General features: G+C 42.7%; 1 protein-coding gene across 1 annotated transcript in view; it reads right to left on the bottom strand.

Annotated features, from left to right (window-relative positions):
* Positions 1–1,605: 1,605 nt before the first annotated feature.
* Positions 1,606–20,848, bottom strand: part of LOC107659103 (zinc finger homeobox protein 3-like) — a 164,859-nt gene continuing 145,616 nt past the window's right edge. The window contains exons 6-7 of the mRNA XM_016447931.1: positions 4,127–4,358; positions 1,606–1,700 (exon numbers count right to left, since the gene is read on the bottom strand). Of these exons, the coding sequence (XP_016303417.1) occupies positions 1,606–1,700; positions 4,127–4,358 (327 nt within the window). The remainder of the gene's footprint in view (positions 1,701–4,126; positions 4,359–20,848) is intronic.

The raw sequence follows: 20,848 nt of genomic DNA, 5'->3' as shown, positions 1-20,848 counted from the left end.
AAAAACCTATCACTGATATAATGAATGTGCACTTCCCTCCCCCGCTTGGGCACTGAGAGGGGAGGGCTACAATTGGCACGAGAAGCCAAGCAGGCCGCTGTTCCCATGTCTACAGACAGGGATTTCCTGCAGCACGTCATAGTTCAGCGATCATGGCACTGCCATCTGCGACTGAAAAAGATTTACATCAGCAGCTAATTACATCCTAAAACAGCTTTCTCTCCTCTCTCCTACAAACATACACAAATCTTCCAGGCTGGCTGTAAGCAATGCCACCCAAAGGCCTGTAGCACCATCAAAAGCCAACTAACCATCTTCCAATTCCACTTACCTATTTTCTTACTCTCTCTCTCCTGTATCTGTCAGTCTGCAATGTTCAAAAAAACTTCAGTCCATTAAGTCTTCTGAAATGAGAGACCCCAATGTGTCACCCAGCTATATGCCCTGGTGAACATCACTCATAAAACCTGTCATCTGCTGATGTAGTGTCTCTTCCCACACATCAAGCTTAGACACACACACACACACATACTCGGGAAGCTGACTGTGTCCGTGTAAGCATGTGTTAGTGCGTGTTGTCTTGGGCGCCTGAGCTTTATAATTTTGGGAAACCCTTCTTGCAGAGAGCTCCTTTGTGTTGTGGCAAGCGAAAGGGTTAAGAATGACAAATGGACATCCAGTGAGAGAATGGCATGCTTGAGCAGCACATTTTCAACGCGGGGGCAGGAATTAAAACAATGCCTGCCTTTTATCCACACACTGTTCTAATTGGATGGGAAACTCTGCCGCCTTGGCACTCTGTGGGCAAAAAATAAAAATAAAAATAATAAAAAATATGGTACAGAAACCCAGACTACACCAACTGCACTCCCGTCCAGACACCACCACACATATTTAATGTATTTGTGCATGTGTGTATATAATGTCATATCTGAATGCCTTGTATTGTGTTCGTTATGGTGTTCTAATAATGCTTAGCTGGTATGTATTCACGGGTGATTGGCTATTTTAATCAAGCCTGAACTTGGTTAGTTCTGAGAGAAAACAATATCATAACACCATATGGATCAGAACTGAAATCAACGCTAATCAATATTTCCACAATCAATTGTTTTTATCAACAGCATCTGCTATGGCACACATTCTCTGAATTAGTGGTATGGATCTTTTTTTAAAATGATCCTCATTGATATTGTTAACAAATGACCAGAAAATGGAATGTGACAGTTCTACAGAGAGACGCGAAAGACCTCCCTCAGGGGTGGCTGTGCAGCCTTAATTTGGGAACTATTTAAGTGCTGTGTCTGTTGGTTTATGTGCATTACTGGGGACTCTTAATTCATAAAGTTCCACACTAAGTGTTCGGCAAAAAATTTTGAGTTGTAGCTTGCAGTCGCATATCCCAGTTCATGTGACATTCTGCATATTATGTTTTAATCTCATTGAACTCTAGAACAATTGAAAACTACATGTTTTAATTGTTTTAAATCACAACTGTCCTCAACAAGCTACATGACTTGAGGTATAATTCATGTCCATAGCACAAATGGTGTACGATGACTTATATGCTGAAGTTTAGTACTTATAAGGGTTTCGAAAAACTTCTCAATCCACATTGTTGTTCTCAGGGTCTTTGGAAACTCTGGGGTGAGAAAATTGGGGTGTAGGAAAGCTCTGCTTGGGGAAGTAGCCCAACAGAGCTGCACACCGCAAGGCAGCAGCCAAGGGAATTGCTACCTAGCTGACCCAGAAATCCAGGGCCAGCTTTGTTTTAACAAGCAGGGGAGCCTTCTACCACTTTAGCAACCATGCCTCAACCACACGAAAGAGTCCAGTGCCTCAGAAGAGCTAGCGGGGAGGAAATTAAATATTACACCATCAGGGAATGGTTTCTGTTGGGTAAGGGGGGCAGGACATTAAGAAGTGTAACGGTAGTCTGGGGGAGGGTGGGTTAATAGGCGCAGTGGACGGCAGTGAGGAATTAGCAATGTTTCGTACTCGCTGATGAAGAAGTATGTTCATTATCAGCGTAATTCGAACAAGATGCCGAAGCAGGGAGTTGGAGCAGACGGAGAAGGCCGGCATTCTTTATTACACACCTCATTTAATTTAACTGACCTTTAAATATATATACCTATTTATATATCCAACTTTGGCCCCACTATATAAAGGGATGGGACTTGTTTTCAAGCTGAGCAGTGCGCCACGGCTTGGCCGACAGGAGCTTGAGTTTGATCCTGCATCTGTAGGGTAATCAATCAGCTGTTCAACACTCCGACTGCAGCCTGCTCCATTTGGTAAACAGAGTGTCAAAGGCTATTAGGACAGCGGTTCCTCTCTGAAGACCCCGCCTCCCTAACAGAGCGCTCACAGGCCTGATCCTGACGTCAGTTAGCAGGTATCACCTATCAAAGAACAGAGATGCTGGGACCCCTCTCTCTCGCTCATTCTGTCTGCGTAGGAAACAATAGCTGATAATAAGAGGCAGGCTGGTTCCCTTTTGAGCTGCTGGTCGATTTATACTCACCTTGTCCTTCATCAGTATTTCCCAGTCAGCACTGGGCTAGACCTCAGCCTTAATCACCTACATATTCTCTCCTGAAGGTACAGAAATTCAATAATATCTAGTCAAGAAAAAGCCAGTAATTAAATACATCAAAAAGCTTGCATTGCCACGCAATCAGCCATCATCAAAGAACGCAGCCATTTCTCACTACAAAGAACATCTCATCTGACTAATCCTGGAAGAGTTTGGAAAAGTTGCGCCACATGGCAGACATAATGTGTTGTTTGTGAGTTGTTGGCTCATTTGACGTCAAGGGGGTACGACTGGATTGCTGCAACTAGAAAAAAAGATGGCAGAAGGTTGCAAATGTGTGTGTGTGTGTGTGCGTGTAGCGACTGCATGCTGCTCTGCCCACACATCCCTACTGCAGGAGTCATTACCTAACCTCCAACCAGCCTCACAAACAAGTGAATCCATTAACGCACATCAAAGGTTAGCCAAGAAAATATATAAATAAATGCTACATCAACCAAAAAAGAGAGAGAGCAGGAGGGAGAGAGAGAAAACCAGACTTGTTTGTGAACTCTTTACCTCCACCTACCCAGAAACACACTCTAAATCTCTTGCACCCCCACCCTTTTAACCTAAGTGGGCCTTCCTATTGCCTTTGCATGTTCACTTGTCCACTGTACTATAGTCATTAACATATTTGGAGTGCAGTGAGCAGAAAGCTTAATTGTCCTTAATTGCTCAGCTAAATATGTTCTCTAATGATTCTCCTCAGATCTGTGACTGCCTTTTGCGCAATTTCCCGGCCGCTGGCTTCATTATCCCTGCCTCCTCGGAACAAAGCGTCTTTAGAGGCCAACTCTGCCCGCCGTCTTTCGCTCTCAACCCCCCCCCACAAACGACACAACAGTAAGAGCCGGTCGGGCCGCCTGGCTCATGGGAGGGAGGGGAGCAACGCACAATGGAAGTCTTTTGTCAGGGCACAAGAGTCAAAATGATTAGAAAACCAAATCCATGCTGAAACAGTGTGTTAATTGACTGTAGCTCTGTATTTTTAATGGCTAACTAACGTATGGCCTGAGTAAGGCCTTGGCCCCAGCCTTTTGTTTTTGGCGCCCCCTCCCCTTGCCGTTCGGAGCTTAATGGCATCTATGATTGTTTGTCTGTAGTCGTATTAATGAACGTGCTGTGCCAGATCGCCATTGTCCTTAGGAGATCCTCTCGCCTTATTAGTCATCAATGGAGCATGGAGCCACGGCAGTGATGTCATAGGCATGGCCCAGGGGCCTAAGATGTGCTGTCCTCTTTCACTTAGAAACATTTCACTAACTCCCATGCACCTGATGCCGCATGACCAGGTCTGAAGAACCAGGTGACTATGGTGCCATCATAAGAATCTACTCTATTGGTAACCGGATCTGAAATGGTACTACAATGAACATTGTAGCCCATTTACAATGCAATGTCTATCAATTATCAAGTCTGAATTATGAATGGAGTGGGAATTTTCCACTCTCAGTTTCAAAAGAGGGGAATGCCACAACTACTAAAGAAGGAACCATCCCCATGAAGATCAGATGAGTATACAAACTTGTATTCTTTGCTTCTTACCTGTGTCAGCAGACGGACATTTACGAATGGTGAAGATGGCACTCAACTCCTCCTCTTCCTCGGACAGGCCCTTCTGTAGGCGCTGCAGCTTCCGCAGGCTTTCGCTGCGCTGGTGCTTCATGGAACGGACATGTTGGATGAGGTTCAACTTGGCCTTGGTGGAGTAGTTACACAGAACACAGTGGTAGTAGCACGACTCGCCCTCCACAGCGTTCTCGTGCTGCTGCAAATGCTGTAGTGAAAGAATGAACGAGAGTTAGCATGAGGTTTTAAATGAACGGATACCTAATGCCATTTACAAATGAATAAATCAATTACCAATCAAGACTCTGTTGTCTAACACAAAGTCAACGTCATTCATCAGCAGTACGCTGGTCTCTGGACCTTAGCATAAGCGTAGTGCTAACAAGACAGAGGAGGGACATTGGCATCCCTGGGGCTGGTGAGGTAGATGAGAGGAACATGTCAGCATCTACAGGAAGAGCTTGAGCAGGGACACACAGAGGAAAGTGCATTGATCCCTTTCACTGAAAAGAACTCTTTCGTCTCTGAAAAGGAAACTCCAAACATCTGCCTGTTTCACGCATGGGATGATAAATATTGATCACCAGTGAGTCAAATCCTGCTTCTTTTGAGAGCGAGGCAAAGTGAGAGAGACGAGGCGGTAGTGGGGCGCTCTGACGACCATACCCAGAAGAGGGTATAGGGCAGGGCTGTCCAAACTTGGTCCTGGAGGGCCGGTGTCCTGCAGAGTTTAGCTCTAACCCTAATTACAGGCATTGCAGGTCTATAGATCTGACTGCTAGTCTCTAGTTATCACCTGTACACGTATGTTGAAAGCACTTACCAATACATCTTTACTAACCTTGATTCATGTCTTCTTTCAAGTCATGATTGTTTTAAGCGTCATAAAAACAACTTTTGTGAATACTGCCAGTGTTAATCAATGGCAATTTTCCCCTTATTCATGGCCATCATCTCTTTGGTGAATTATGTTTGTTTATGTGGAGTGAGAGATTTATAGCAATTTATATATGTCAGACAATACACACACTTACTGTCCACACTCCTTTCCTTGTTCTGTGTTCAAGAACGGCACGATACATCTTTGAAATTATATGACAAAGGTGCATGAAGGCCATTGGTAACTTTAATGATCAAAACAGAAGATGGTTGGAGCTATGGCCAGCAGTTAGCACAAGTGCTTCATCGCATTTGTGCTGTGGTGCTTTAAGGGGCAATGTGAGTTTTTAAAAAAATGGCTCATAACCAATCACTTCTGCTTATCATTTCCTTTCCTCTCTCCACTGTAAGACTATACATAAAAGGCCAACTATGATAATGTGATTAAATAGCAGTATCTTTCCTAGGTCTCTTTACCTTGTATTCGTTGTTTATCTTTCTTTTGTTACGTGAGTCATGAAAAAGCAACTAAATTGCACCATGAAGGAGATGATGCAAAACTGTAAAAATATCTCTCTGCTTTTTTGCCTGGCGAAACATGTATTTTCTCTCTTCTGGAGAAGCTCTTAATCTCCTGCACAGACCACCCCCAAACCCTGACAAAGGTCGGGGAAAACAAATTGATTCATTAAGACACGACTGAGTTGGCTTTGCCCTGCAGCGCAGAGATGAGATGTGTTTCCATCGGCTTCGGATGCACAAAGCCAGAGTAACATTAGCTTTTTAACCCAATTAAGGCCACATCAGGTGTTGACAACAGTGAGAGAGGAACAAAATATTATGTTCCCTGAAATGTTCTCCTTCTCTGGTAATATTTAATTTTCGGGTAACGTTGCTATAAGGCTTTTTTTTAAGGCAATTGTGGTGCTGATATCATATGTCACCCTGGTATACCTAAGATATGCATTAGGGCCACTGACTTCCAGGAATGGGCTTTTGCTTTTTGTGCCCCTCAGCTCCATGTAATGGAGTTATTAGGTGATCGTAAAAGGCTCTGTCTTTCTCCTCACGCTCTCCCTTGCTCTCCTTCTCTCCCTTTCCTGTTTGAAGTAGGGGTATGATGTCATTGAGTAGGTGCTGCTGGATGTTTTGGGCTTTGCTTGAGCTGCACCTCTCCACCTCACCCTCCCTAACACATATGCAGCGTATCAGAGCTCAGGTACACTGATCTGTCACAGATTTGCTGGCATAAAACACAAAATCAATCCATTGTGTGCTACGAGATGGCACAGTTTATTCTTTCTTCATGAAATATGTCTTTACTTCAGCCGTCTTCGTGAAAATAAGTGCAGCGAAAAAGACAACACCTGAACTAAACTTGAAAGATCTTTAAAAAAAAAAAAGAAAACCTTGGGGAGTTTTACAGCGCCCATAAACAGGGCAGGATTTACACGGGTGAACCTTAGCTGGCTCAGCCCAGAGAAGAGCAATACATCACTTCTTTACCCAAACTGAAGCCAGTCTAACATACACTTGATGCTAAATATGTTAGCCATATGCTACACCATTACAATTTTGGTACAATTACTATATTTACTCCAAACCACCATGGTGCTTCAAGATGATTCAAAGAATGTCATGTTTTACCAACATGGCAATGGAATGATACTTTATGTAAGGGAGATTAGAAGGCTCAAGGCTCTCCAACACACCATAAGAGATAATAGTCATTTATATTCATAATTTCCATGTAGCAGAGATACATATATTGCTCTCCAGGTCTGACACCAGAGGGCCAAACAGACCCGTCCAAGGACCTACGTTTTTTCTTTCAAACACACAGATATTTCCACATGATTCCATCTGAAACATCCACAGGAGGGACCCCTGAGATGCTCTCTACACCTAATCTCCCACCCAGCACACACACACACACCCCTGGGTCTGAACGTGAAACACAATAACGCATGAGAGAGCATCGGTGTGTGGCGTGTCTGTTTCCTATGATCCTGAGATGAAGCTCCATGCTGATAAATCACCTCCAACTGAAGTTCAGGAATTCAGCGGCTTAATGAAAAAGTCATGTTCACCGAGCAGGGAGGGGCCGGTCAGGGTGCTGAGAAGTCTCCCCTCCACAGTGGCCCCAGAACAGCCACATACAGGCCCCCGGAGCCAGAGAAGGCCACAGAGTCAGCATGGCTTACATTACTACTCAAAATTCATTTAATTGGCTGGAAGTTAATGGCAGAATTCATTTAATTGGCTGGAAGTTAATGGCAGACTTACAGGAGAGCACATGAGCTGTGGGGAAGTGCAGTTGAGTGAAACCTGAGTGGGTGGGAGGGAGAAAGTGTGTGTGTGTGTGTGTGTGTGTGTGTGTGTGTGTAAAAAAGACAGCAAGTGCGTCCCATCTTTACCGGACACGAGTTTTGATTACTCTCTCTGCACATGCACATAACGACCCGAGTGGAGGATGAATCAGTCCCCTGTATTCGTGTAGGTGAGTAAAAGCAAGGGTGACCCACCTTTTCCACCCCACCGCAACTCAACACTGCGTCTCTGCCTGCTTCGCTCCCATCACGCAGAGCTATCACTTTCAACACCTACCTGCTCCTGTACATGGATCTACAGAAGCATCCACTTATGTGGGCTGAAAAAACACACACCTTTCACACCTATCGCCACTTTAACTGCCAGAGAGCCTAATACAGGGCAGGCACTCATCATACCTCCACAAATGCCCAGTCCCACAGAGGAATCGTGGTAAAGCGGCTCTAAGTTCCACAACATACTCTACACAAGTACACAAACGTTTCTAGCTATGCAAGCTATTCATACGCAGGTCCGTGTTGGATTCTCAATGTTACTGCACGAGCTGCTAAAAATGTCTTTTGAGTGCTATTTTTTTTACACACAGATTTGTTTTAGTCGTTTTTATCTTTTGAATTTTGTCAATATTTCATCATGCTACATTTAATCATTTTTTGTCAGACCTACTGTCGGACTAAAATGACATCTAAATTTAGTCAACAAAAACAAAAATTTAATTGAGAAGAAATTTCAGATAAACACTAAATATTCATTTTCCATAGAAATTAATACTAGCGATTTCTGACATTGTTCACTAAAATTGGATTATTTGATTCTTGGATTATATTCTTATATTTTTTCTTACTTCATCTCATCACATTTATCAGTTTTTTTTTTAATAATCATCGTGATACAATTGTTTTACATATTGTCACTGATGACAAAAGTGAACATCATCAGTTCTCTTTTTCAATTTGAATGCATGCAATTTATTTGAAGTTAAACTGTCACCATGTCACATAATTGTCACAAGCTACCTGAATAACAACATATCCGGTTAAATAGCATGGACTCTTTAAGGTAACTCTATTGTTTGCTTGAGTACTGTGGTTCATTACACGTTATGTATGTGAAACTGGACTGCAAGCTTGACATGCACTGGCCAAGCATTCACGTATGCATTTGTGTAGAGTATTTTTTTTTCTGGCCTAAAGCCATACACAAATGTGCATGTGGTGCGTGTACAGCCACACACACATGCAAGACCCCCTTTTGATCCAACCCCTATTTCTACTATTAAATTTGTCAGTGCTCTTAATACAAAATTAATGCATTAAAACAGATGACTATCCAGTGGCTAAATAGCTATCAATTTCTCCCTGAGCTGACGAATTCCCACTGTGAGTGAGCCAGAGAGTGTCTGAATGTGTATTGCTTTGTAATTATCCCAATGATTCTCGGCACTTAGTGGCGAGGCCTGGTGATTTCCATTCATACTCGCTCAGACACACACATACATCTGCTTTTCATGGTGTATCATGGTGGGGACTTTCCATTCAGTTGTATTGTTTTAATACTAAGCAAATTTATTTTTTAGACCTACCTCAACCCTCAACACAAACCATTCTGCATTTTCAGTAAGAAATACGTATTAAGCCATTTTCCTCATAGGAAAATGTGGGGGTTGGTCCCCACAATATTGGTGATTTTAGAATTTACTGTCCTTGTGGAAACATTTAGTCTTCACATTGTACGTAAAACCTGACACGCAGACGCATACTGTCTGATACTGATACCAGAGACAGAAGAATTACAGAAACTGGACTAAAACACAATCTAAGCCAAAATGCTTGACAAACTACTGGCCACACACTTTATGTCAGGTTATATATCCATAGATATCATGATGCTATGGGGTCACACCAGTGCCTTAAGGGCAGCTAACTAAACTGGATTCAGCCATATGTCATCCTGATGGATACAGTCAAGTGCGTTGACACCTTTGTAACTGGCCTAATGATCTCACTGGTTAAATAATAGCCAATGAGATCACTGCTCTGCATCCTGAGAAGAGACAAAAGAATTTGCCTAATGGGCAGAAAACCCAAGCAGAAATGAGATGGGAAGCTGCACCCTTTCTCATATCTCACTCTTTTTATGTGTGTGTGTGTACGTGTATGTTTGAGTGGGTTAACTTAGCTGTACTGTGGTCGCAAAACTGCCCCGAAAAGTTAGCAAAATTGTACAAATCCTTATTTCTATTATGATTTTTCAAAAAAGTTAGTAGTAAAAGCAGATTTAGTGTTTTAACAGTACGCTGCAACAGTTAATGAGTTTGTCCTTTGATTTACCTCCTTCACTTCTCTAATTCTCTATTTCTTTATCTCGTTTCTCACTTTGCAACAGTAGTGGAAGGAGTAACAGATCCGCGACCACAGAAGCTGCGCTGGATGCCAAGTTCAGCGGCTGGTTCAAATTAGCCACTGCGAGCGGCGACATGCCCAGACGCTGTGCTGTGGCTGTAGAGACGGCACGTACCCACCCCTTAATTGCATACCTACCACTTCCTTCACCTCTCTCACTCTCTGCTATGTTTTCAGGATTGCTTTGCTCAGTTCTCCTGGAATAACCATTCTATCACTTCCCAGAGGAACATTTTATTGCTCAGATGTTGCTCTTTCATAGCTCAGGAGTTAATGGAGTTCTGTGCAATGTTTTATTCAAGAATCAACTTTGTTTCTGATGTTTCTCCTAAAAAGGAGAAATAGACACAGACACAAATGAGAGAACTGTTGACAATGTGAAAGCATAGCTTTATAATGGATTAAAATGAAGTAATGTAGACAGCAAACTTCAGATAATTTGGAAGAATTTGATTAGAAATTTAGATCTTTGATGATTTTAATTGAGATTGCATTGAAATCTCTGGCTCTTAAATGAAAGACTTTGCTATCTTGGCCAATCTGAGCACAATTTGTGACATTGTTCTCACACTGACTGAGGAGAAAAGTCCATTTCCATTTAATCGGTCTAGGAGATACAATTGACATTAAAGCAATCTTGTTTGTGATTTATATTTACTAAACTTTACCAAGTGATTACAAGTCATTTTCCAGATGTGAAACAGTGATTTAAACAAGTTTGGTAAAAAAATAGCCGTGCTGAATCTGTGATTCAGTTCTCTGTCATAGATTAGACTGGTGTGAATGGATTACTGTACATGTGCATTGAGAAAGAACAAAGGTGAAAAATGGGGGCCTTAAAACCAATCCTCTCCAGCAGCTTATACCACCCCAGTGCACTTTAACAGTAAATAAAGCAATAATTATTGAATTCCTTTGGAATAAATAAGCAGCTAGAAAGTAAACAATAGGAACATAATTGTAGAAAGAAGGCAATCAATGCCTGCAGTCATTTAGCTTGTGTTGATTATGCGTACGCTCGTTTGTGTATGTTTCTTTGTGTCTTTGAGTAAAAAGCAATAGCGGTTAGAGGGAGGGTGTAGTGACAAGCAGTTAAATAATACCCTCTCGCATACACCGGTGCAAAACAAGCATAGGGTAATCCTTCCTCCAGTAATGCCCCTGCATTTCCAAACAATGGTTCTCAATCAGCTGATCAATGTGTCCACATAATTCATTGGGTGAATCGGTCTGGATGAGGAAGGAAGAGAGCAAGGGAACTCTATAGAAGGAATCAAGGCGGTGGAGATATCAATACACAGATCAGTGATAATACGGCAGTGACAATGCCCTCAAAGGCCTTCATGAATAAGAGCAAGCATATATACATAATGGAGTATTTTAAGTCAAAATAAACACATTTTACATGTACAATGAGCTGAGCCACATTTTACAGTAAGTGACCGAGAGATCAAGCAGGAAATTAAGTTTAATCCAGGGTTGGGTAAAAGAAAAGAGTTGCAAAACTATATTAATCGCTAGACGTCACCTTCCACCATGAAGAGCTAATTAACAGCTTAGCCTCCCGTTGTTTTAATGAATACAAACCCAGCCCTGTAGTACAATAACTCTGCCTGCAGGAGGCGACAGCTGTGTGGAGCTCTAGGGGCAACACACACAGCTGTTCCAACTGTCCCTAGACATCTGTGGCTGCCTGGTGCCATCTGGAAATTTAGGAGGGCAGTTTAGGACCTGTACGGATCCTCCTACCCCCACAACCTCCAGCACGCTTCCCATAACTAACCCTCCATTTTGGTAAGAGACGGTATTGCTAATTATTAGGACGGGACAGTGAAAAAATGTTGTGTATGTCTCGGGGCATGCAGACAGGAGACAGACACGATCAATCGAGAGACATTCAGAGGTACTTAGACCGTTCAATGATGTCTTATTTGTTATATTAGCTGAAAACACATAACTGGTTCTGGTGATCTAGCAAGAACAGAATGATTTGTGAGAAGAAAAAACATACCTGCAAAATAAATAACTGCGTCTCTTTCACAAAGAAAAAAATCACGATGTTGTATTCCTGAGTATAGTAAGTGTAACATAACATTGTAGCCACTGTTACAAAAACTCTCTGGCCTTAACTGAAACTGTGTGGTGGCACAAGTTTCTTAGAAGCGGCTGGTCTATAGATGGGTGAAAAATGGGTGCACAAGTCAAAAAGGAACTGAATTACTGCATTTCTGTTTATCTATAGAGGCAGGTGTAACACAAGATTAGTCAAAACAACAAACATCAAACGTTTCGTCCACATACCTAATGCTTCACAGGAGTCAGGGCAAAACTAGAAGGATCCTGAATGATGATCATCAACATCTCGGTTAATAATGGGCAAACCCTTACCAATAACCCACAAGTTATCAAAACCCAAATCCAACCCAAGTAAACAATCCCTTATACTAAAAAAGCAATAGAAGTGATGAAAAGGACAGCCCACAGTATTAACTCCTCCGGTTTGTATTATCTAGCTTTCACCTCCAGCGTTCCTTGTTAGTCTGCTTGAATATTTCATTACCACATAATTGGTTGATGCTTCAGGCTAGGTTATGAGGCGGTAAGAATGCTCCCCTCTTCCTTGTTCTCGTTTCTAAAATTCACAAAGGGCAGTCTGGAGTCGGCGGCGTGGTGTGTTTGAACTGGTCTCCGATGAGGAAATGTTTGAGTTGCCAGGCTCTGCCCCCCTCTCATGTGCCCGGCTTCACCTTCACCCACAGGACTGGTGTAATGAGAGGGCCTGATCGTGGCCCTGTGCCAGAGTAAATATTTAAGCTCAGCTTAAAGAGCCTGGCTTTTATTAGCTGCATTGGGCCTACAATGGCGCAACAGGGCCTAAGAGTTCTCACCTTCTTAACATGCAAATGAATAAGCGGGGGCAGGCTGGGGGTGGCTACTTTCGGAAGCTTATTTGCATAGCACATACGCTGAGTGTCTGAGGGCAATGTAGTGGTAACACAAACTTTGAGCACCTATCCATTTCTAGTGGCTCTCTCTCTGTTTCTAAAGATACATGTTGTTTGCCTTTACTCAGTTGCTTTGACTTCTACTAACTGCATAAAGAGCTTTAAAGACCCAAATGCCTAGGACAGGGAGCTGTATTGTACTTGTCACTTTATCTGAGCAAATTAACTTGTTAATTAGTGTCATTAACCTAAATATACAGTGCCTCTATATTGCGAGAAACAAAACATATGGTGTGCAATCTGCCGTCCATAAAGCACAGTTCTAGCCTAGACTGCACAGAATAAATATTAATATTATGTATATGTATATGTATATATAATAATTATTTATGCAGATTTACACAAGTAAAATATGTCTAAATTAAAATATTACTCCCCTGAAGCAGTGTACTTTTTAAACCCTGGCCTTCTAGCCTATGGCCAGAGAAGCCTGAGCACTTGTGTGCCCTTTGGGAGAAGCTCACCTGTCCATCCCATAATCTCACTCTTCTTTCGTTAAGCAGAATACACATGGGTGCTGAAAACATAGAACGCTTTATGGGACCCGTCATCAGCGCTGACGTATTGGCTTGCAAAGTAAAGAAGAAATACAACGTCACTTTCCATAAAAAAGAAACAAAGTGCTCATTGATCAGAGTGATCAATAGTGGATCGATAACCTTAGCCCTCATCATTCCAAGTCCAGCATAATTACAGCTGAGATACGGTCATTATCACTAAAACCAAAAAAGGTGCAGGTCTAATTGGACGCAGTTCCATTGCTTTAGTGTCGCTGTGCAAATACTGAAGGACCTCTGCATGCGAGTCACGCCATCAGTCCCTGTGTCATTGTAGAGGTTGCGATGATGGCTGCCCATTTGGAGGCATTTGATTTCGGGCACTGCTACTGTGTCAGCACAGAAGAGCTTTGTATCGCTCTTAATGTAAATTAAACGTTAGTTATAGGATTGCACTAAGCCACCAACGTGACTCCTTTAATGTATTAAATGTTGTGGACGAGTGCCCTCCTTATGAGATTTGCAGCCAGTTTAGGTACTTGCAAAAATAAGAAGCTGTTACTCACCGAAGAGCACAGGTCCTTAAAATATGGTAAAATGGCATTAGTTGGCACCAAATGATTTTGATTTTGCACCAAATTATTTGATTTTGAACTCACTGAGCATGCAAATAGCGTTGCAGGTGCAGGATGACAGCAGCGCAGTGTGCAAACTGTTAACAGGTAGAGACTGCTAGAAAGTGAATAACTGGGCCTGAGCATGCCGCTAACAGCGAGGCCCTCACTCCTCCTCCGGCTCGAGTTTCTGTGTCACTTCAGTTTGCACTGCATGTGCGATGAGCGGCTGGAGGCATAAGTGCACTTGGCAATGGAGCTACGAGAGGAGTGTATACAGTTTCTAACCCGGCTCCGTGTCTCTCGCTCTCGCCTTCTCCCTCCCCTGCATTCTCCACCAAAGCGCCGGGAGCACCATGCTTGTAAAAGTAACCACAGCTCTTTAAGAGGCTCATGTATTTACAAACGGAGGTATGTCGAAATCAAAGGCATTACCACATGACATAACACATCAAGCAGCCAGCGGATAGAGAATTTATAGGGCGGATTCGAACATGGGTGGTGCACCCAGAAACTATGCCATTGTTTGATCATGCACAGCCACAAGCAAGTACAACTCACTCACCTATGACAGTTTCCGAGTTCACTGGTTCATTGGCGCCAACCCCCACCTTTCACTGCCTTGCTCTCAGTCAGGTGGTTACAGGTGCAGATTGCTATTGTTTTCTACTTCCTGCTGTTCATCCACTTGCTGATTCTCCTCGCATGTTGTTTTTTGAAAGTAAGGCTCTGTCTGGTTATGTAAGCCTAGTACATGAGCTGTTCTCACTCCTCATCCTGCACCTCTTGTGAAGTACAGCAGTTAAATCTGTTGTGTTCTGTCCTGGTTGGATCTAAAGATTCATTCTCTCGTTCTTTTTCTCCCTCCCCCTCTTTCCCTCTGTTGCTGTTCTGCCTAATCTCACCTCAGTTTTTATTTCGCCCGCCTTCATCTGCAGAGGACTAAAAATACATGATAAATGGTACATGATATTTTAAAGTCTTATCTCTTATCTGTTCTTACAAGGGAATAATAGGGTAGTTAATCCTGAAGATCTCCCTCAAATTGTTTAATCAGCACATACGGACAATCAAATAAATGATTAATATTCCCCAGACCTGCGGTCGGACAGTTACCCTCCAAAGCATCAGTAATAATTCAGTAACCCTTCCCAGACCAAAATCGCGTCTGCCTGCTCAGCGGCAGCTCTCTCATGCAGTGGGAGATCTTTGAAGTTGGTGCATAACAAACTCTCAGTGCTCGAAGCGTGGCTATACCTGTAGATTAGAGCACAACTGCTGGCCAGGCCAGAAAAAAAAAAAAAAATCAGTTTTGTACTAATGGAGCTGAATGCAGGCAAAAATGTAGCTGCATATCCTCTAATGCGTGCACCATGACGCCCGACAGATGTTCAGCAATTTCTATTAGGCTTTTTGAGAGAGCAGATTTTTAGAAACCAGTTTTTCGAGACTGAGGCTAATTTGTCAAAATGATGTTGTGCTGAAAGCAAACAGTGAACAGTACTGTTACAGAACACGAGACAGTCCCTCAGTCCTGGACAAAAGCAACATTAAAATTACTTAAGATAACCTGAATGTTGCATAAGGGGGTTCGTGTCGATATATGTCCAGCTTACAGTCTGTGTGTCACCCCGGTTTTGAATTCAACTCAGACAGATGTCTTTAGACAGCCTGTTTAGTAGCGGCTCTCTCTGCGCTCGTACCCAGGGCACACCCTGTCCTGGTGATGGATTCCCTATTTATTCAGCTATTTTTAGGACAAAAGGAGGAGATCTCCATGGAGAATGGTTCTCTACCATTACTGAGTTCGCTAACCCTTCCACAGGGGTCAACAAACAGCCCTCCTCCCCAAGCTGACCGCATCTGCCAGCTTGTGCACTTATTAATGTGTGAGTGGCCCGGGCCTGGACACCCCTCGTCCACCACGACTGCGGTGCGCATGCGTCTGTACAAACATATGTTTACATGTCACAGCTTTACAATGTGGTTCGGCATTAGCAGTCCCATGCTAGTAGTGACCCTTAATCGCCTACCCCCACCTTAGCCTTTGTGTAGGTCGCCTGGCTGGCTAGCTAGAGAAGCACGAGCAGCTGTCTGCTGTCCTCTTCTCAGACACACTGTCTCTGGTGTCCATGCTCCTGCATCCGAATGGGGCTATACATGACATCACACCGCATACTTCGAAACCTGACCGCCACCTGCATTCTGCCACTCAACCTGGGTTGCTCGACAGGGCTATGCAGTTTCATTAGCAGAAATACACGGTATTAAACTAATCCATGTGTCTCTCGCGTTGAGGCCGGAGCCCCATGCAGCCTTAGCAGGGGCACCATTAGCCTTTCAGCGAGAGCAGGCCGATCTGAAACCCTGCCAATACGTCTGTTGATGTATGGCCTTGAGCTCTAATAGATATAAGCGTTGTGTGCGGGGCGGCGTTGCGAGAAGCCAGGCTTTTCTATAACCGATACAGTTAACTTTGATCTTGTTTTAGCATGGCCTGTTTATAAATCAGCCATGCAAATATTTATGAGCTGGACGGGAGAAAATGGCTGGTCTGGTTTATATCCCTGGCCTTCCATTCTTCCTTGCCGCCTCATCCCACTCCTCTTCCCCCCGGCTCATGTGTCGACAAGGACGCCACAGCAGTGGGGTGAGAGAGCACAGGCACCAGGCCACATGTATCATTGACTACGCTGTCTGGCTTTATTGGCTGGTCATGGAGCGCAGGTCAAAGGCACTCCAGGGGAGGGCAGGGGGAATCTTGATATCCAGGAGATAAAGAAGAGCTTATCTGAAAAGCTCACACAAAAAGTTGACAGGTGGGTCAGTTTTATTTACAATCCTCTACAGTTCAGTGTGGGTTTGGTCTAGGCAAGGTTGGATCTGATTCACCTACAGTAAAGCTCAATAAATAACACGAGACGGTGCTCAATAACTATTGCCTTTTTGCTTGCTCCCTGCACACCTATCTGTTTCCGCCTGCATTGCACACAATGGGATGGCCCGCTCTGGCAGATGCACAGGCTTTAATTGCTCCCCCCAGTCCTGACCTCTGCTCCTGATCACCCTCTGATATACAGCATCTCTATTAAGCTGGGAAGTAGGTAAATATTCTCCTAAAGACCATACGTCCTAACGGCATTACTGAAAATGGAGGAAAAAAATAAATCACCTTTTTTTTTTCTTTTGTCCTTCACCAAATCTATTAGTTTTCCTATTTTATCTGAGGTTGGGATCCAAAAAACGCAGAGACCGGTGCTGATGAGGATAGGGTGCAGCTGCAGTCTGCACAATCTTGGCTTGATGTAAAGCTGTATACATCACGTGCCTAGTTCCTTGAGAAATGTGTGGCTTTGTTGTGAATTGTTTTGGATGGAGTAGCTAAATTTGAGAAGAACGAAAATCATGCTTTCGAAGAATGGATAAAGCTAAACATTTGTAAGAAATAGTCAACTGTCAAATTATTGGGATCTGACTCATTTATTTAAAAAAAATATTCTGACCAATTCTGAGTTATGTCTTGTTAAGCTTGATGATAACATGCAATGTGGACACAAATATGCAAAACTGCATGTGTGCTGGAGTGTTTGAGAGTGCAAGTGAGTATAAGGGGGGCAGTGGTGATAGTAGTGGTGGACTGGCTTGTGGATCGATGCTGTGATTGGCAGTTAATGGCTTTTTCTGTTCTGCCTTCGTAACCTCGCTCTGATGGCTGTTGTTTCTGATCAGAGATGGCAGATTGCGTTTGATTTTTGTATATAAAGCCCTGACTTTTTGGGGATGGCTTCATCATGTTAAATCATTTAAAAGCCAAGTTGAATACTGGGAATTCCTTTCCACCCATGCACAGAGGTAAAGCTTTAGCATCTGAACAAACCACTAGACTTCGTAATAAATAAGAGAGCAATGAGAGCACTGATTTCAAATTTTCACAATTTAAAACAAACTGCTTCAAGTTTCATTCCACAAGTGAAAACAATACTAAGTACAGAACATCATCATACACTCACGCAGTAATTCAAAGTTATTCAAATATATGAAAGAGCAGCTGGTGAAAACAGATAGAATGGATGGAAATGGAAGGATAAGACACATTTTTGAGCTTTTGTGATTTAAAAAAAAATATGAACTGAACATGAGGGCCAGACGAATAATATATAGTGAGATTTGAAATAAGTTGGCAAACACTCCCATACACCATACATTATTCACCTGATTTCCCAAAAACTGCAGCTGTTTTTACAGTTTTGAAAGATTCCCCAAGCCATAAAACGAAATGAAGGAACCGATCAGAGAGATTAGAATTATAGAGAACAAACTATATTTCTGATTGAAAGAACAGAGAGGAGAGGTGGGTCTCCCATTCATATAATTTCTAAGGCGACAGCTAATAGAGAATGCACTGGGATGTGGGTAACAAGTTCCATATTAAAAAGGGTTGGGGGTCACCCAAGAGCTAGGGATCTCATAACTCTAAATGTGACACTGAATTGTGAATGGAGGGTGATTTAAAAAAAAACTAGAAATCTGCTCTGACTAAACACAGAACAAAAATGTAGTTCTGTGAGCGTGTGTATGTTTGTGCATGTGTGTGTACAGGAACCCACTGGGACCAGCCAGTACTGAATTAATACACACATGCCGCTCCCTTTGCAACATCAACAAATATTTAATAAAGCCTGCTTCATATAACTCATTAACATGGCACTCCCTCTCTCCTCTCAGTGCTTAATTTAATATAACAATAATTTGAATAATCATTTGCATACCAAGATCTTGTAATCTTCTCTAGTGGCAAAAATATAATGTCTCCCTGAGACCTTGTTTATTCAGTAGCAAAGACAGGCTTTCTGTTTCAAATTAGCCGAACAAGACCATTCCAACCTAACGAGTATAAATTAAGTAAATTCCTTCACAGTGACAGAGATAACCCGTTCAAATGAACGATCAAGTCTGCGGCAGCCTAATTTTAGGCCTGGTGTTGATTGAATGTGGTGATGCTGTGGGGATGAAGAAAGAAAGAGAGTTTGGTTGATCCTGTGGGGAGAGGGTGGAGGAATGTGGCGGCTGTGTTGAAGACTTCCTCCGCTGTCTCTGTGTTCCATCTCTGCGCCCACAACGCCAAGATCTCCACTTCATAAATCAGCAGTGCTGTTTGAAAAATGCTTCATGATACACAAATGTGTGAAACCACTTAACAACAGAACAAAAATGTTTTCCCTACTGTCAGCAGCTGCAGCTAGTAAAATAAGGCACCTCTGAGAGGCTGACCTCAGAATTCACCTCATCAGTGGGAGGGGTTTCATAAAGAGAAAGCCTCAAAGAGAATGCTGGGATAAATATCTGTAAATGTTTGTGTCTTAAACACTTGGTGTCCTGTATGGGCAACTAGAGTTTGAAAGCAGTGAATGTTTGACCTTGAAGAATTTAGTGCTACTCCTTCACCACTCTGTTTCTGGCCCTCTCATTCTCTGCTCTGTCACCCAACTAACATCTTTTTTATTGGAACACAGGTTGAGAAAGAAAAAAAAGAAGGAAAGAAAGAAAGAAAGAAAGAAAGAAAGAAAGAAAGAAAGAAAGAAAGAAAGAAAGATAGAAAACATTTGTGGATAACATACTAAACTAATTGAGTCACTTCCTAATGACTTCACATCTCTGCTTTTTAATGCAACAAACCATCATTTTCATTTATTATTGTAGAGCCTTTATCCCTCATTTCCCACTTTAAAAAAAAAATGTGTTTCTCTTGGTTTCCCCCCTCTTTACATGCATAAAAGCACATGATGAAAAAACAAGGTGTGAAATGATTTGTTTTCCAGAGGGGCCTCAATAAAAAACATATGACACCTCAGGCTGAACTGCTTAATTACAAAGGGATGAAAATCTGTAGTCTGCATCTGGTGAGAACATTGCCCCCATTACACTGATAGATTTACAGCTCCCAGTCCTAACCTTGGACTCCAGTGCATGGCAATTAGGCCATGCATAAGACCCTCAATGGATGTCCATCTCTGTTGGGTGAAGTCAGCCTTGACATTTTTTTTTAAACCCCGGGCTGCAGTTTTAGTCCTACTCAAAGCCTGATCTCAGCTAAGGTCTAAGAATTGTCCATGTTGAGGATTCTCTAGCTCAACTTGCAAGATTCTCTTGGTCAACCTTTTCCACAACCAGTTGAACAGCACCACCACCACCTGGACCAAAGCCATGTTGATTAACCAACTTTGACCAGTATCAACAGATCATAAACCAGTCTGGGTCAGCAGGGTCTAAATAAGTATCCCAGCATTCAGCCATTCCACAACGAAAGGTCTAGTCCAGGACTTAACTAGCTTGCTGTGGAGTCGACCTTGATCACACACACATGTAATCACTCCTGGGTGTCCAGCACAAGAAGGATGTGGATTTCCTAATTTCAGCAGAACTTCATTGTGAATATTCAGAAGAGAGACATTATCTGTGATGAGGGGTGAGTGAAAAACACTGAGGTCCAAAGCCTCATTTCATGCGTATATTTATTTGTCCCAAGGCTCTCTTCAGCAGCCCAAAGCTAAACACAGTGTGTTTTCCAGCGCTCTGCCTTCCACTAAGCGCCGAGACCAGCCTTGTGGCCTGGGCCACTCACAGGCCATTAATCTGGTTGCTAAGTCACTGATGTATTGATGCTGGTGAACCAGTAAACCTGTCTATTGCTCTCTTTACCACCCACTGTCTTTCTCCCAAACACTCTTTCTTTCTTCTTAAGGCTCAACCAGTGTCTGCCTCAAAGAAAATGTACCTGCCTTGGTACCGTTGTCACGTTCTGTGAGAAGGCCCGGCTTTACCCATACAGGGCTACGCCATGATTCAATGCTTCGTTTGAACTAATTTGACTCAAATTTGACTAACAAACACATGTAAATGTACAAAAATGTATATATACTGTGTATATATATATATATATATATATATATATAGAGTGTGGACGGAGAGT

The sequence above is a fragment of the Sinocyclocheilus anshuiensis genome, unplaced genomic scaffold (assembly GCF_001515605.1).
Source record: "Sinocyclocheilus anshuiensis isolate Anshui unplaced genomic scaffold, SAMN03320099.WGS_v1.1 scaffold87, whole genome shotgun sequence".
In the NCBI taxonomy this organism is placed as follows: Eukaryota; Metazoa; Chordata; class Actinopteri; order Cypriniformes; family Cyprinidae; genus Sinocyclocheilus; species Sinocyclocheilus anshuiensis.
Note: the sequence above shows the minus strand (reverse complement) of the source record. Positions and strands in the feature narration are given on the sequence as shown.